Raw genomic sequence first — 14617 nt, 5'->3', positions numbered from 1 at the left:
GCTATACATATGGTGTGTATAGACAAGTGTAGGCTATACATATGGTGTGTATAGACAAATGTAGGCCATACATATGGTGTGTATAGACCAGTGTAGGCTATACATATGGTGTGTATAGACCAGTGTAGGCTATACTTATGGTGTGTATAGACCAGTGTAGGCTATGCATATGGTGTGTGTAGACAAGTGTAGGCTGTACATATGGTGTGTATAGACAAGTGTAGGCTATACATATGGTGTTTATAGACAAGTGTAGGCTATACATATGGTGTGTATAGACCAGTGTAGGCTATACATATGGTTTGTATAGACAAGTGTAGGCTATACATATGGTGTTTATAGACAAGTGTAGGCTATACATATGGTTTGTATAGACAAGTGTAGGGTATGCATATGGTGTGTATAGACAAGTGTAGGCTATCTATATGGTGTGTATAGACAAGTGTAGGCTATATATATGGTGTGTATAGACAAGTGTAGGCTATCTATATGGTGTGTATAGACAAGTGTAGGCTATATATATGGGGTGTATAGACAAGTGTAGGCTATACATATGGGGTGTATAGACCAGTATAGGCTATACATATGTTGTGTTTAGACAAGTGTAGGCTATACATATGGTGTCTATAGACAAGTGTAGGCTATACATATGGTTTGTATAGACAAGTGTAGGCTATACATATAGGTTTTTATAGACCATTGTGGCTATAGTCTACATCATGTTTTAGACGTATAAATTATACTATTGTAATTATATTTGTACATATATTCTATCTTCCATAGCGTGGTAAGGTGTTATGTTATATTTTCAATAGAATAGTCGACATCATGTTATAGATGTATACATTATACCATTTTAATTATATCAGTACATGTATACAGCTGTAGTTATATAGCTATTCAACTGTAACATAGCTATATAAATTTGTAACGAGAATAAGAAAATCCATTTAAGACTATAGTACGAAGCGGGACATAATTTGTTATGTTTTGTTTTGATTCTGTTTCTACGGTCACCTGCAATTATATAACTATTATTGTATAACAATACACAAGTAATAATATAACTATTATTATATAACTATACACCTGTAATAATATAACTTAACAAAGTTATTATATAACTCTACACCTGTACTAATATAACCTTACACCTGTAATAGTATTACTATAAACCTGTTACAATAAAACTATACACATATAATACTATAAGTATTCACCTTTAAAAATATTACAATACACCTGTAATTATTGAACTATACATCTGTAATTATATAACTTTACACCTGTAATAACACACCTGTAATAACATACCTACACACCTGTAATTATTGAACTATGTGTCTGTAATTATATAAATATACACCTGTAATAACACACCTGTAATTATATAACCCTACACCTGTAATAACACACCTGTCATAACATACCTATACACCTGTAATAACACACCTGTAATTTTATAAATATACACCTGTAATAACATACCTATACACCTGTAATAACACACCTGTAATTATATAACCCTACACCTGTAATAACCCACCTGTAACCATACCTAAACCTGTAATTATATATAACCCTGCGCCTGTAATAACACACCTGTAATTATATATAACCCTACACCTGTAATAACACACCTGTAATTATATATAACCCTACACCTGTAATAACACACCTGTAATTCTATATAACCCTAGACCTGTAATAACACACCCGTACTTACATACCTATAAACCTGTAATTATATATAACCCTACACCTGTAATAACACACCTGTAATTATATATAACCCTACACCTGTAATAACACACCTGTAATTACATGCCTATACACCTGTAATAACACACCTGTAATAACATAATATACACCTGTAATAACATATCTATACACCTGTTATAACACACCTGTAATTATATAACTCTACACCTGTAATAACACACCTGTAATTACATACCTATAACCTGTTATTATATATAACTCTACCCCTGTAATAACACACCTGTAATTACATGCCTATACACCTGTAATAACACACCTGTAATTACATACCTATAACCTGTTATTATATGACTCTACACCTGTAATAACACACCTGTAATTACATACCTGTACACCTGTAATTATAATTACCTGTCTGTTTACAGGACATGATACTAGTAGCCTGTGGACGACCAGGATTCTATATACTGACCACTCTACAGTTTCTGTACCCTCTTATAGGTTTGGATTTTTTTCTTACATTTTCAAACGTTGTTTGAATTAAAAATCAACAAAATAGTTGAATAAGTATTTTGATACAAAAATATATCACATATTTTTTTCATTAACTCATTATAAAATATTCAAAATCAGTACATGTAGTGAAATGATCGGACTTCAGGTGCTATTCGCCCTAAAGTTGCGTACATTTATTTTCAGAAAAAAACATTCTAGAAAATTGTAAATATTGTTTATGAATAGAAAGCCACTTGTTTCATGAATTGATGACAAGTTTTGAAATCTATACAATGATGTATACGGTGATACCCCAAATTACTATATGCAAGGGATGAAGATATCTAAGGGAGATAATTCTTGAACCAAATTACAGGTATGTTATGTAAGCTGATATGTATCATTAAATGAACGCGCTTATCAGCAGTCTAAGGACAGCACAATTCACAATTTTATTATAATTTTTCTGGTAGTATAAAAATAAATGTGTTTTTTAAAATTTTATTCCAGCAATGATAAGCTACCAAGTCATTATAGGAGATACAATCACAAAAGTTATAATAAGCATAGGCGGAGAAGGTAAGTAATATATATACATGTATCTATATACAAAAAAGGTCATGCACAGATATACGTCCATATATAATTTAATCACGAGCCTGTGACAACAGGTGCGCGCAGTTATCCCACAACTATTCGTGTATGTATGTACATGAGTACTTTTGCTGTTATCTCGAAATGTACATCCTGTTGATTATATTACATTATCTACAGCGTTCAACGAAAGTCAGAATTCTCTGCCCAATTAATGTCGCGCAAAACATTATGGTTAACCAATAACCAATAACGAATTGATCACGTGATGTTTTGAAACGTTGCTTTTAACTTAACTGATTGAAATTGTTTTTTTTTTTAATTTTCTCGACCATTTTCCAGAACATTGTAAGATTTGTTTTCTAAAGAATATGCCGGTATTCCTCAACGCTTCGCTCATCCTAAAGCTATCATCTTCATCACATTTCTTTTTTAAAGTGCATATTTTCACTTCACAAATACTCGCTCAAATATCCTGGTGATTGGTTCTCTTTCCAAACACAATATGTATACATCTTGTGGTAAGTCAATATATTTATCCGAGAATTTATTTATTTGACACAGTGTACAATTTATATATTTGACACAGTGTACAATTTACAAATTTGCTTGTTCATGTTTCACTATACCATTTCATGCTACCCTTTCCGATAAATGGTCCTTCTATGTTTCCACATTACCTTATTGGTTCACTGTCGAATATATCTCTAGTTCCTCAGCTAAACCCTTAGAGTCAGTTTCTAAGTACACTGATTTCCTTAGCTTTCGCTTTTAAAAAACTTTTTTTTTCTTTCTTTTCTCTTTTTTTTTTCACTTGCGTCTCGACATTTTACGTGAACTTTGATATAACATGATATTTCTAAGTCTAAAATTTTCGGTTCATGACAATGTTTTATATAACGTTAAACACATATACAACTTCATTTCCTCACTCCGTAAATGTGAACAGTATTAAATAGAACGTAGTAATTTAAAAATAAGATGGAATTAATGTTTAAGGTTGAATCATGATTTTCTTTGTTTTTATTTATTCATTCAAGAAATAAAGCCGACTCCCATTACAGTCTGGGATGTATAAAATACAATTTGTAGGGAGGTCCAAGGTTTGGTTTGTTTTCAGGGCTTTCTGTTGTTCATTGGCAGGTAGACATTTCAGACGCCAGATAGTATTTCCCGTTAACTTTGTCGTGTCAAAACACGTGTCAGATAAACAGGTCCTTTCGGGCCCAAGAGTCAAAGATTATTTTTTGGAGTCAGAAACATACTTTTATTGGGCTACTAAAAGCAATGGTGTACTAACTTTGATACTCCAGATTATTTAGTTTTTTGTTAGTGTTTTCAATGATGTCCATGCTAGTAGTGTTTTACAAATGAAGGTAATAACCTCTGCCCGTGAACCTGATGAACATTCTCCATTAAACGATTTGTTTCCTTTCAGACGCGTTAGGTGATACCATTCTAGCCAACAGACAGTTTATAATTTTCCTGTCCACATTGCTCGTCACCTTACCGCTGTCACTTTATCGAGATATAGCCAAACTTAGTAAGGTAAGTATACGTCATAGAGGTATAGGTAAATTCAGTAAGGTAAGTATACGTCATACAGGTATAGCTTAACTTAGTAAGGAAAGTATACGTCGTACATATTTGTACAGGTATATGTAAACTTAGTAAGATAAGTAGACGTCATACAGGTATAGCTAAACTTAGTAAGTATACGTCATACATGTATAGCTAAACGTAGTAAGGTGAGCAAACGTCATAATGCTGATAGGTTATTTCGACTCTTTCAAATGACCATTGTATGACCCAATCATCAGCCGGCGTACACATGTTGATGCTTAAAGCAACTATTGGCATTGATGACTCGGAATGTCTTTTTTCGGGTTTATATAGTTCGTAAATATTGCATTTGCAAATCATATAACTTGATTTGAAAAGTTGCATTTGTAACATGTAAGATGTTTTCTCAATGAGTTAGTTAACTCGGAAATCATGTATTTGTAATTTGTTAGGTTGCACTGTATCATGACAATTGTCATTTCAAAGAATGTGTAATGACTTATTATTCCTTTTACAATGGTAAAATATCGGTATTAAGCCTTCTGTTTTATTTTGCTACATGTAGTAACGTATTTCAATATAATTGCATGCCTTTTTCTTACAAATTTAAAAAGTTAAGTGTAATTCATTCGGGCTTGTGTTTATCTTCCAGTGGGCGTTTCTGTCACTGGTACTGGTGCTGTTCATCCTCATTTGTATCTGTGTCCGGCTAGCAACCTTTGCTCACTTTATGTAAGTACGTCTTTCTGGGGGACAGGGAAGGCAAATAGACTAATAAACTCTCCTGTATCTCCAGATTTTCTGTCTACAATAAGAAATATATTTGTATATGCATTCTGTCATTTTTCATAGGAATATCATGCAACCGGGTATGTGATGAGTTGACATTGCGAGAAAGATCAATTTCCTGATTCAGAAATGTCTATAACACATTTTATATAGGCTAGGGGAACGAGGTTGCCAGGTAATGCGTTTTTGCAAGAAATAAAATGTAACTATTCTGAAGGAAACAACATATGCAACTTAAAACAAATACAGGTCGGTCGTGATATCTAGAACGCTCGGGGTCAGGGGTCACTTCTGACGTTCGATCCTAGGTCTGCTGGTACTCTCGGGGTCAGGGGTCACTTCTGATGTTTGATCCTAGGTCTTCTGGTACTCTCTGGGTCAGGGGTAACTTCTGACGTGTGATTCTATGTCTGCTGGTACTCTCGGGGTCAGGGGTCACTTCTGATGTTCGATCCTAGGTCTGCTGGTACTCTCGAGGTCAGGGGTCACTTCTGATGTTTAATCCTAGGTCTGCTGGTACTCTCGGGGTCAGGGGTCTCTTCTGATGTTTGATCCTAGGTCTTCTGGTACTCTCGGGGTCAGGGGTCACTTCTGATGTTCGATCCTAGGTCTTCTGGTACTCTCGGGGTCAGGGGTCACTTCTGACGTGTGATCCTATGTTTGCTGGTACTCTCGGGGTCAGGGGTCACTTCTGATGTTCGATCCTAGGTCTTCTGGTACTCTCGGGGTCAGGGGTCACTTCTGATGTTCGATCCTAGGTCTTCTGGTACTCTCGGGGTCAGGGGTCACTTCTGACGTGTGATCCTATGTCTGCTGGTACTCTCGGGGTCAGGGATCACTTCTGATGTTTGATCCTAGGTCTTCTGGTTCTCTCTGGGTCAGGGGTAACTTCTGACGTGTGATTCTATGTCTGCTGGTACACTCGGGGTCAGGGGTCACTTCTGATGTTTGATCCTAGGTCTTTTGGTACTCTCGTGGTCAGGGGTAACTTCTGATGTTTGATCCTAGGTCTGCTGGGACTCTCGGGGTCAGGGGTCACTTCTGATGTTTGATCCTAGGTCTTTTGGTACTCTCGTGGTCAGGGGTAACTTCTGATGTTTGATCCTAGGTCTGCTGGGACTCTCGGGGTCAGGGGTCACTTCTGATGTTTGATCCTAGGTCTTCTGGTACTCTCGGGGTCAGGGGTCACTACTGACGTGTGATTCTATGTCTGTTGGTACTCTCTGGGCCAGGGGTAACCTCTGACGAACCTCTTATCTGTGTCTTACAAATAGCATAGATGTTGTTTTATTACTAGAGCAACACATGGTAGGATTACAAACTGTATTGAAAGAATTTAACAAGAAATGAAAAAAGGGAAAATGAAACAAAGAAGGAAAATACCTTTTTTGAAGTCACCATTGATATTAAAAAGGTATATACGTTAAGTTCAGTCATGTTAAAAAGTTTATTTTCAGAAGAGGATCATTTAAGATCCTTTAAACTTGACTAAAATATAGAATAATAACAAAACATTGAATAAATCAAATGACAACAGTTCCAATTTCTATAGAATTTCGAACTTATAATTATCTAAAAGTTTTTGATCTTCACCCAATGCTTATCTAATCTGTTTCTAAAAGAATTAACTGTTGGTGCCGAGATTACTTGTTCTTGGAGATTGTTTTATATTTTGACTACGCGCAGAACAAAAAGGGTTTTCCTGATTTCTAGTTTACAATGCTGTGGAGTTAGCTTTTTCGAATGTCCTCTTTCCTCTGTCTTTGGACCTTGTCGTGCCAGCGTAATGTGTAAAGCTTGTTATATATTCGTTTCTATCCACCAGCAGATGATTTGTGTAAAGCTTGTTATGTATTTGTTTCAGTTCACCAACAGATGATTTGTGTAAAGGTTGTGATGTATTTGTTTCAGTCCACCAACTGATGATTTGTGTAAAGCTTGTTATGTATTTGTTTCAGTCCACCAACAGATGATTTGTGTAAAGCTTGTTATATATTTGTTTTTGTCCACCAACAGATGATTTGTGTAAAGCTTATTATGTATATATATAATATTTGTTTCAGTCCACCAACAGATGATGCCTGGACCGTAGTGTCTCCTAATGTAGCGCAGGCGATTGGTATCATGGCTTTCGGTAAGATAATATTTCCAGACAATGGCGAGATATGCATCAGTAACAGTTAAACATTGATGAGTTATTGTGTTAAGGGTATATGCTTCGTTATTATGTTACCAGTAAACGTTTCTTTATTGTGGTAAATGTATAGACTGCTTTCTAGATTATAGTTGCACGTATTTCATTTTCAGACGAATTTACAAACTAAGAAGCATGCGCAACATATTTATGACATCATTCAGGCAGATATTCCCAGCACTGTGTTGTAGCGCTCAAATCGATTCGGCAGGGATCAGACTGTGAACTGCTTCCCAAAGTACCAAAGCAAAACTAACACTAAAGATTTAACATAAATATAATAAGCTTCTTTTTTCATAAATGTATATACAATAAAGGGATTTGAACTCGCTATACAACAGGGATATTATCCACAGTGTTACTAGCATGATATTTGTTCTATTCAAAAAATGTAAATACTTTCTAAAAAAATCGTTTTCGTTTGGAATTCTTTTTTGAAAGTCATATTACGGTAGAATGCATCCTTAACGGTAACGCACGTGCTTGTCATTGCAGCGTACATGTGCCACCACAACACATTCCTGATACATGGTTCGCTGGAGAATCCGACCAATCAGAGATGGAGTTTTGTTACTCACGTCAGCATCTTTTTCTCCATGCTTATGCTCATCGTGCTCGGGATCATTGGTTATGTGTCCTTCACCGGACTAGTACAGGGTAAGGCCAACATAATGGCGTCAACATCAACTACAATAGCAAAGGTATAGGTAATTTGTTCATCAGCAGAATCAGGACCAAGTTGGTCAAAGAACTGTTAACTTAAATCTTCAAAACGTATTATTTTCAAACCATTTGATATTGTTCAAGTGTTGTTTTCCCGTAGGTAATCATTTGGTGAAACCGATCTCATGCACAAGTTCATTTTCTTTGTTCGAGCCCGATGTCTTGTTTCGGTGATAAATTAATAACAAATGTCAGTTTGATAATGAATCGGATTAAATTTTGGAAAGGCTGAAAGCTGATTACTATTTCACTGTGTACACTTTTCAGGTTTTCACAATCAATGACTGAGCATGAGAAGAGAACGGTTTCATGAACGCACGTCCCTGGTCCCGTATACATGAAACCGTTCTCATGCTTCAGCATAGGTTTTGTGCTCAAACATAATTTCCTGTTACTCGCTTAGGTCAGGGCAAACAGATTGAAACATTACATGCAAACATTGAATACAAGTATTCGGCTTTAAGCTTCTTCAAAGATTTTTCAAATTGACGACAAAATGAGATTTGTTTATTAACTTATAACGAAAATAAGAAATTCGAATCGAACAAAAAAGGCATGCTTCAGCACGAGAACGGTTTCATGAATACGGGCCCAGATTTGTATGGTTTATGCAATACATATCAATCGTTTTGAAAACGAGCTGGTATATCTTTTTTTCCAGTTCTACAACGTCAACATTTTTTTTTATATATCATTATATTCACCAGGAGTGATACAGAGCAGTATGCTTAAAGCTGACAGTGCAAGTTAAAAAAACTTTCAATTGAGATTTTAAAAAACACCTTTTTCTGGTTTTGAGAGCTTCCCCGTCTCACTGGGTATAAAAAGCGCATTTCTTGTCAAAACGGTTATTAAGTCGTGCTGCAGGGTAACGGTAAAGTTGACAGGCGTTTAAGTTTGGTGCCGCTCCTCTGTAACCTTCAAAGGACAGGAATCAGCCAAGCGATTGGTCAGTTCTTTCTATCGGAATCCAATTAAATAGCCAAACTGGATGCCTTCGACTTTGTCATGGCACATTCAAAGAGTCCAGACAACGTTAATGATGGCAAAACCGTAATTACGAGAACGGGTTTTCATGTGATGTGGTAATATTATTTGTTGTGTGGTATACAGGTGACCTCCTGGAGAATTACTGTCACGACGACGATCTGATGACCGTGGCCAGGTTTGCCTTTGCCTGTACTATCATGTTAACCTACCCAGTGGAGTGCTTCGTAACAAGGGAGGTAATGCACAACTATGTTTAGGTCTGTTTCCAATGTTAGAGTCATATGTCCTCACAGCCGTTAAATGTCTTTATAAAGACGGGTTTCGAAGGAGCTTCATCGCTTGAGGCCTGCGTAGTTATGGCATCACTATTAAAACAAATCTTTGTACCAGTATTGCAAGGAATTATTTTATGGCAAACTCATATACGTCATGTTTTAAGGGAAGATTATTTGATTTATTAAAGTTTACAATGGAAAAAATATAAATTATATGGATTATATAAATCACTCTTATTGAACCGGATGTTAGTGCGCGGTGGTCTTAATGTGGGAGCAAACCGGAGTACCTGGAGAAATAGACATAGGCCTAATGATGGAAAATGTCAAACTGCTCCCAAAATCAACGAATATACATTTAATTTTGCCTAATTGAAGCTACTTATTTATTTCCGTTTATTTTTACATTGTTTCAATTTAACTTGAGGTGCTTTGTATTTATTCAAATTTGTATATGATATGCAGGGCTCTCCGTAACGTGACTGTGTAGGGATAATCTAAGTTAATACATTTATTAACCTCCTTAAGACTTGACAAATATATATGAATATAATGTGACTTTAACGCAATTTATAATGACATTAGGTGCTGTCCAACGCCCTTTTCCCCACGATGAAGGATGAATTGCCGTTATGGCGTCATATAGGCATCACCGTTGGTGTGGCTATCATCACTGTTGTCGTCTCTATGGCAACCGATTGTCTTGGAATAGTATTTACTGTAAATGTAAGTATTTGCATACTTGACAACATTTGAACAAAGACAAAATTCGAAACGGTGATGCAAATGTATACCAAAAATACATGTTCATGGACAGAAATAGAGGTATATACATATGCCATCATTATTGCAAGAATTTAGGATAATCGTCTGCGAAGAAAATGTGTTTTACTGAAAACATAATCATAAATATATATATTATTTATTAAATTTTGACACATAATGTTTCGAAATTATTACGTACTTTAATTTGCGTTTCACTCAACACGATTCTCTTACGTGATGTATATATCGCACATCTCCAAAATAAATATAATAAGTTAACATAAGTAATCAATATTTTATATGTTGACGAGCTTATCCCCTATAGATTTGTATTTATGTGTGTAGGATAGGAAATACTTCAAACAGTGTATGGGACAAGGAAGTGATTGCAGCATGACAAGATGAGGTTGTCGAATTTTCGGAGCGACCCAATCCTTTGGAAAAAATACCCGAAACAATTACAATATATAAGAATAAATATGACCTCAATTAATACGTTGCTATTTATTTTTCATATGATATATATTTCATAAATAAACATGTCCCATATCCACGGATAATACATGTGGATTATTCATTATGTATTTTATTTTGTCACCAGGGTGTGCTCGTAGCCTGTCCCCTAGCGTTTATAATACCGCCTGTATGTTTGATGAAGTTGCGACAGGAACCTCTACTCAGCAAGAGCAACATTGTACCAATGATGATTGGTGTATTCGGATCACTAGTCGTGATTATTGGTGTTGTTATGGCAATTCTGAACCTCTCGGAAGGCATCCAGTGCAGTCACGGTGTTGAGATGGCCTATTGTAAAAATCATCAACCAACTAGTCCCACACCCTTTTCCAATTTTACTACACCTTCAGCTAATTTTTCTTTAACTCCCTTATCGTAATTATGTTTATTAATGTGCAATTTAAATGTGTTGTTTTATTCCTGTTATTAGCGTTCTTGTTATTAATGGTATTTACATATTTAACTTAATTTCGCTTTCTATTTTACATTCCTTAAACATGTGTAATATTAAAAGGTTAAACAAAGGGTGACAACTCTATGTTTCTTAACTGATTTCCATTCCGGGTTCAATGGTATTTCTAATGGATGAAAGTGTGAAAATATGCTCATCTTGTTACATAAGGGTATTGTTCTAAATTGTCAAATACACATCTGATAACTTCCCAATAGTCCTGTGTATGTGTGTTTATTGAAAGAACAATTTCAATTTTCCTGATATTATATTCTTCATAATGAGAATCTTCTCACGTGACTTCAAATTCTTACTGCTTGCTGGAAATATCATTCGAAACATTTCATCTTTTCTTACAAAAGTCTTTTCTGTATATTTATAGTTTATGATGGCAATGCGTTTTTTCTTTGTCCTTAAGGTGTTTAACATGTAGATCATGCCATTTGCGGCAGGTCACAGTATTTGTAAGCGCAGTAAGGAGTCGAACACCCGACTTCAGTTGGAGACCTATAAATGATTCGATTAAGCGCTTGGACTGTATCAAAGCAAACTAGGAATAAGACTAAATTTTAAATAATTTAAGATTCGGATAATCAGGATTTGGATAATTGACATTATTCTATATATAATTACACAGAAATGGTTCTTTGAGAGTAATGCTTTAATATTGTATCTAATGTTAAAAACAGGTCTTGAACATATCGCTGGCGTAAAATGAAAAAGAAAATTGCAATAATCAAAAATGGATGGTTACATTATAAGATTATCGAAGTTCAAATCACTTAAATCAATTACAGATTGAAATACATTGTGTTGATATGTTATATTTACTAATTTGATTGTAATGAAGCACAATTAAAATTTATAACTTTAAATCCATATCAGTAGACAAGCTTTGCTGATTATTACCACTAATAAGACTACTAAGTGCTCTGTTGTTATGTGTCAGCTTGATATGTGATAAAATATGAAATTAATTATATCATTTAATTTAAAAAAATGCCTCGATAGATAATACATATATATATATATTTGAATTAAAATAAAATGATATGAAATACATTTTATTCGTGTATGCTTGTTATTTATGTTATTTGAATGTTGTAAAACATTTGTTTAATCTTAATCACGGTAAATCTATATCAATGTTAGAGCAGTAATATATGGGTGACAGAATTCACTGATGGAAGATTGTTAATGTCAGTTATAGGTTTAGCTATTTAAAACATGTATATATCTAATGAAAAATAACTAAATATCACCTCTTCATCAAAGTGAAAAAAAGAAACTAAAATATGGCACTTTCTTTATATTTTTTCTATAAAATAGTGTTTTTGAACCGAAAACTGTAACAGGGAGTTGCAAAGAATAACATGAATGTCAAATACATAAGATCTATACAGACTCGGTATACAAATTTGAAGTTAAACTTAAAGCATACCTTCCATAGCTCACATTATGTCCTCGGAAATGGAGTTGTCTGGTGTGTTAGTCTCCCCGGAGTCTTGAAAACATCCTTCCATTTGCGCCAACAGCGATTTAAAAAGTATTATAATTATTGCCCATAAATTTCGGCTCCCTTGTCGACAAAGGTCATACAATGTGGCATAGATCACAGCATATTAACTGTTTGATGGAAATAATGCTGTTTAGTTAGTGGATGTCATCAGTTGTGTCTGGGTGGTCGACCTTACACCTCCCAGTTACACTGCACTCAAACTGCACTGACATTGATTGGATGTAGAAGTGGCATCACCTGTAGTGTTGATAACTACATGTATTAATTATTGGAAATACCAGACAATACGATGTTTGAGGTGCTGTCTTTGTCTTCCGAGAAATTGCCTAAGACTTGACGCGCGTGTACTTCCAGTTAATATCCCAATATGATAATGTATGCTGTCTCGATCACTTACTCTCTGAACTGTTATCTGTGATAATTTGGATAAGTTTATTAATAAATAACATATTATAGCTGTTTTAATAATATTTTGTATAACATGATTGATCCTTGCTACGTAACCTGTGCTTTTATACCATTTAACTGTGGGGTTTTTTAACGTATCAATGTAATTGTGATAAATGACACTCAAATAAACAATATTGACTTTTATGAGTACACAGAAGAAGGAATAATCTAAAGTTCGCGACTCAGAAGGGATTGCATTATCAAATATATATCCATGCATTTACTGACATTCGACATAGGTAATACATGTTCTAATAAGTCACAATGCAGTTACATTGTGATCTATTCTTATAGGACAATAACTCGTTTAATCTATGTAACACGTTTTGTATGCTGATACGTTTATATAATCTTATCGCTATTCGTGTTTTATAAATTTGACTTGACCTAGAAGACGACTTTCGTCGATGAAGCAGCAGACGCTTACCCTTTCGGAACATCTGGTCTTATTATCCATAATTTTTTTAAGGATCTTTATATTAACCTTTAATTTGTTCATAGTTTGCCCTGGTTTAAACGATATTGAGTTCGAAAGAGGTTTTCGTTGACTCTTTGATATTCACTTGTTGATTTTCGGATGTTAATGATTAAAGGGAACATGTACGTGTGTTTTGTTTTCAAATTAGGACTTAAATAATAGCTATCGCTGATGTTCTGTATTTTCAATTGATGTCGACTTATATATCTTGTTGTAAAAATTTCAAGATTTATTTTATATACAAAAGCTGAAATAGTATACAGTACTAGAACAAGACTATAATGTTATATACAGAAAAACAGATGCTCCTTAGTATGGACTCAAACCAGGCATGAGCTAATTTCCATTGGTATTTGTGCTCTTATATCTAAAAGCTCGTTTTCACCTGTAGCAACGAGTCTATACGATAGCAAGACAGAACTTAAGTGACAAACGTCCTTAACAACCAATTAACACAGTGATCGGATTTATTTTACAAATGGTAAAGGCTACATCCTTAACATCCACTTATCTTCAATCATCATTTAACGTGAATCAAAGGGATTGAGCTTTACTGTGAAATCCATGGCTTCACAGCATCTTGTAAATGTCTTGAATTTGACCCGTATTTACACATGTAGCTGTGAAATGGTATCTTTGCTTTGATTCACTGTCATACTTAAATCTGTCGGTCACATGGTAAGTATTTCTGTCACGATATATATGGGTACAGATTGTTTATCCCCATACTAAGGTGATCGCCACCAATAACAAGTTTTCGTCGTAATTGATACATGAAATTACATAGATGATTGTCAAGCGTCTTCATGACTGTTTCAAAAACACAAATCATTACTGACGGGAACCAATATTTTAACAGATAAATAGCCAAATTAAAAAAAAACACCAACAGTTTCCTGACTTATCTCTGAAGTTAGCTAAATTTGAATGTTTTTGAGAATATTTTTTTTATTTAAACCCGCTTTTAAACTTTTACTCTGAAATGAGCTGAATATGTTTCATTATGTATACTTGTACAGTACAATACTTTAATAATTTTGCATGATGTTATTTTGAAACATGATAGTTTCATTTATACAATCTATGTATCAAA

At 34.6% G+C, this 14617-nt stretch overlaps 1 protein-coding gene across 7 annotated transcripts in view; it reads left to right on the top strand.

Moving 5' to 3' along the window:
* Nucleotides 1-12088, top strand: part of LOC110459248 (putative sodium-coupled neutral amino acid transporter 11) — a 113316-nt gene extending 101228 nt beyond the window's left edge. For 6 of the 7 annotated variants that reach the window (XM_021511451.1, XM_021511434.1, XM_021511442.1 and 3 more), the window contains 10 exons: nt 2148-2223; nt 2728-2796; nt 3154-3159; nt 4250-4359; nt 5027-5106; nt 7227-7297; nt 7853-8014; nt 9194-9306; nt 9931-10071; nt 10712-12088. In XM_021511451.1, coding sequence (XP_021367126.1) covers nt 2148-2223; nt 2728-2796; nt 3154-3159; nt 4250-4359; nt 5027-5106; nt 7227-7297; nt 7853-8014; nt 9194-9306; nt 9931-10071; nt 10712-11005 — 1122 coding nt within the window. In that variant the 3' untranslated portion in view covers nt 11006-12088. The remainder of the gene's footprint in view (nt 1-2147; nt 2224-2727; nt 2797-3153; nt 3160-4249; nt 4360-5026; nt 5107-7226; nt 7298-7852; nt 8015-9193; nt 9307-9930; nt 10072-10711) is intronic. The other variant, XM_021511426.1, reaches the window with a different exon arrangement.
* The last annotated feature ends 2529 nt before the right edge of the window (nt 12089-14617 follow it).

Source organism: Mizuhopecten yessoensis, unplaced genomic scaffold (assembly GCF_002113885.1).
Source record: "Mizuhopecten yessoensis strain PY_sf001 unplaced genomic scaffold, ASM211388v2 scaffold1313, whole genome shotgun sequence".
In the NCBI taxonomy this organism is placed as follows: Eukaryota; Metazoa; Mollusca; class Bivalvia; order Pectinida; family Pectinidae; genus Mizuhopecten; species Mizuhopecten yessoensis.
This window is presented reverse-complemented; position numbering and strand designations above follow the sequence as displayed.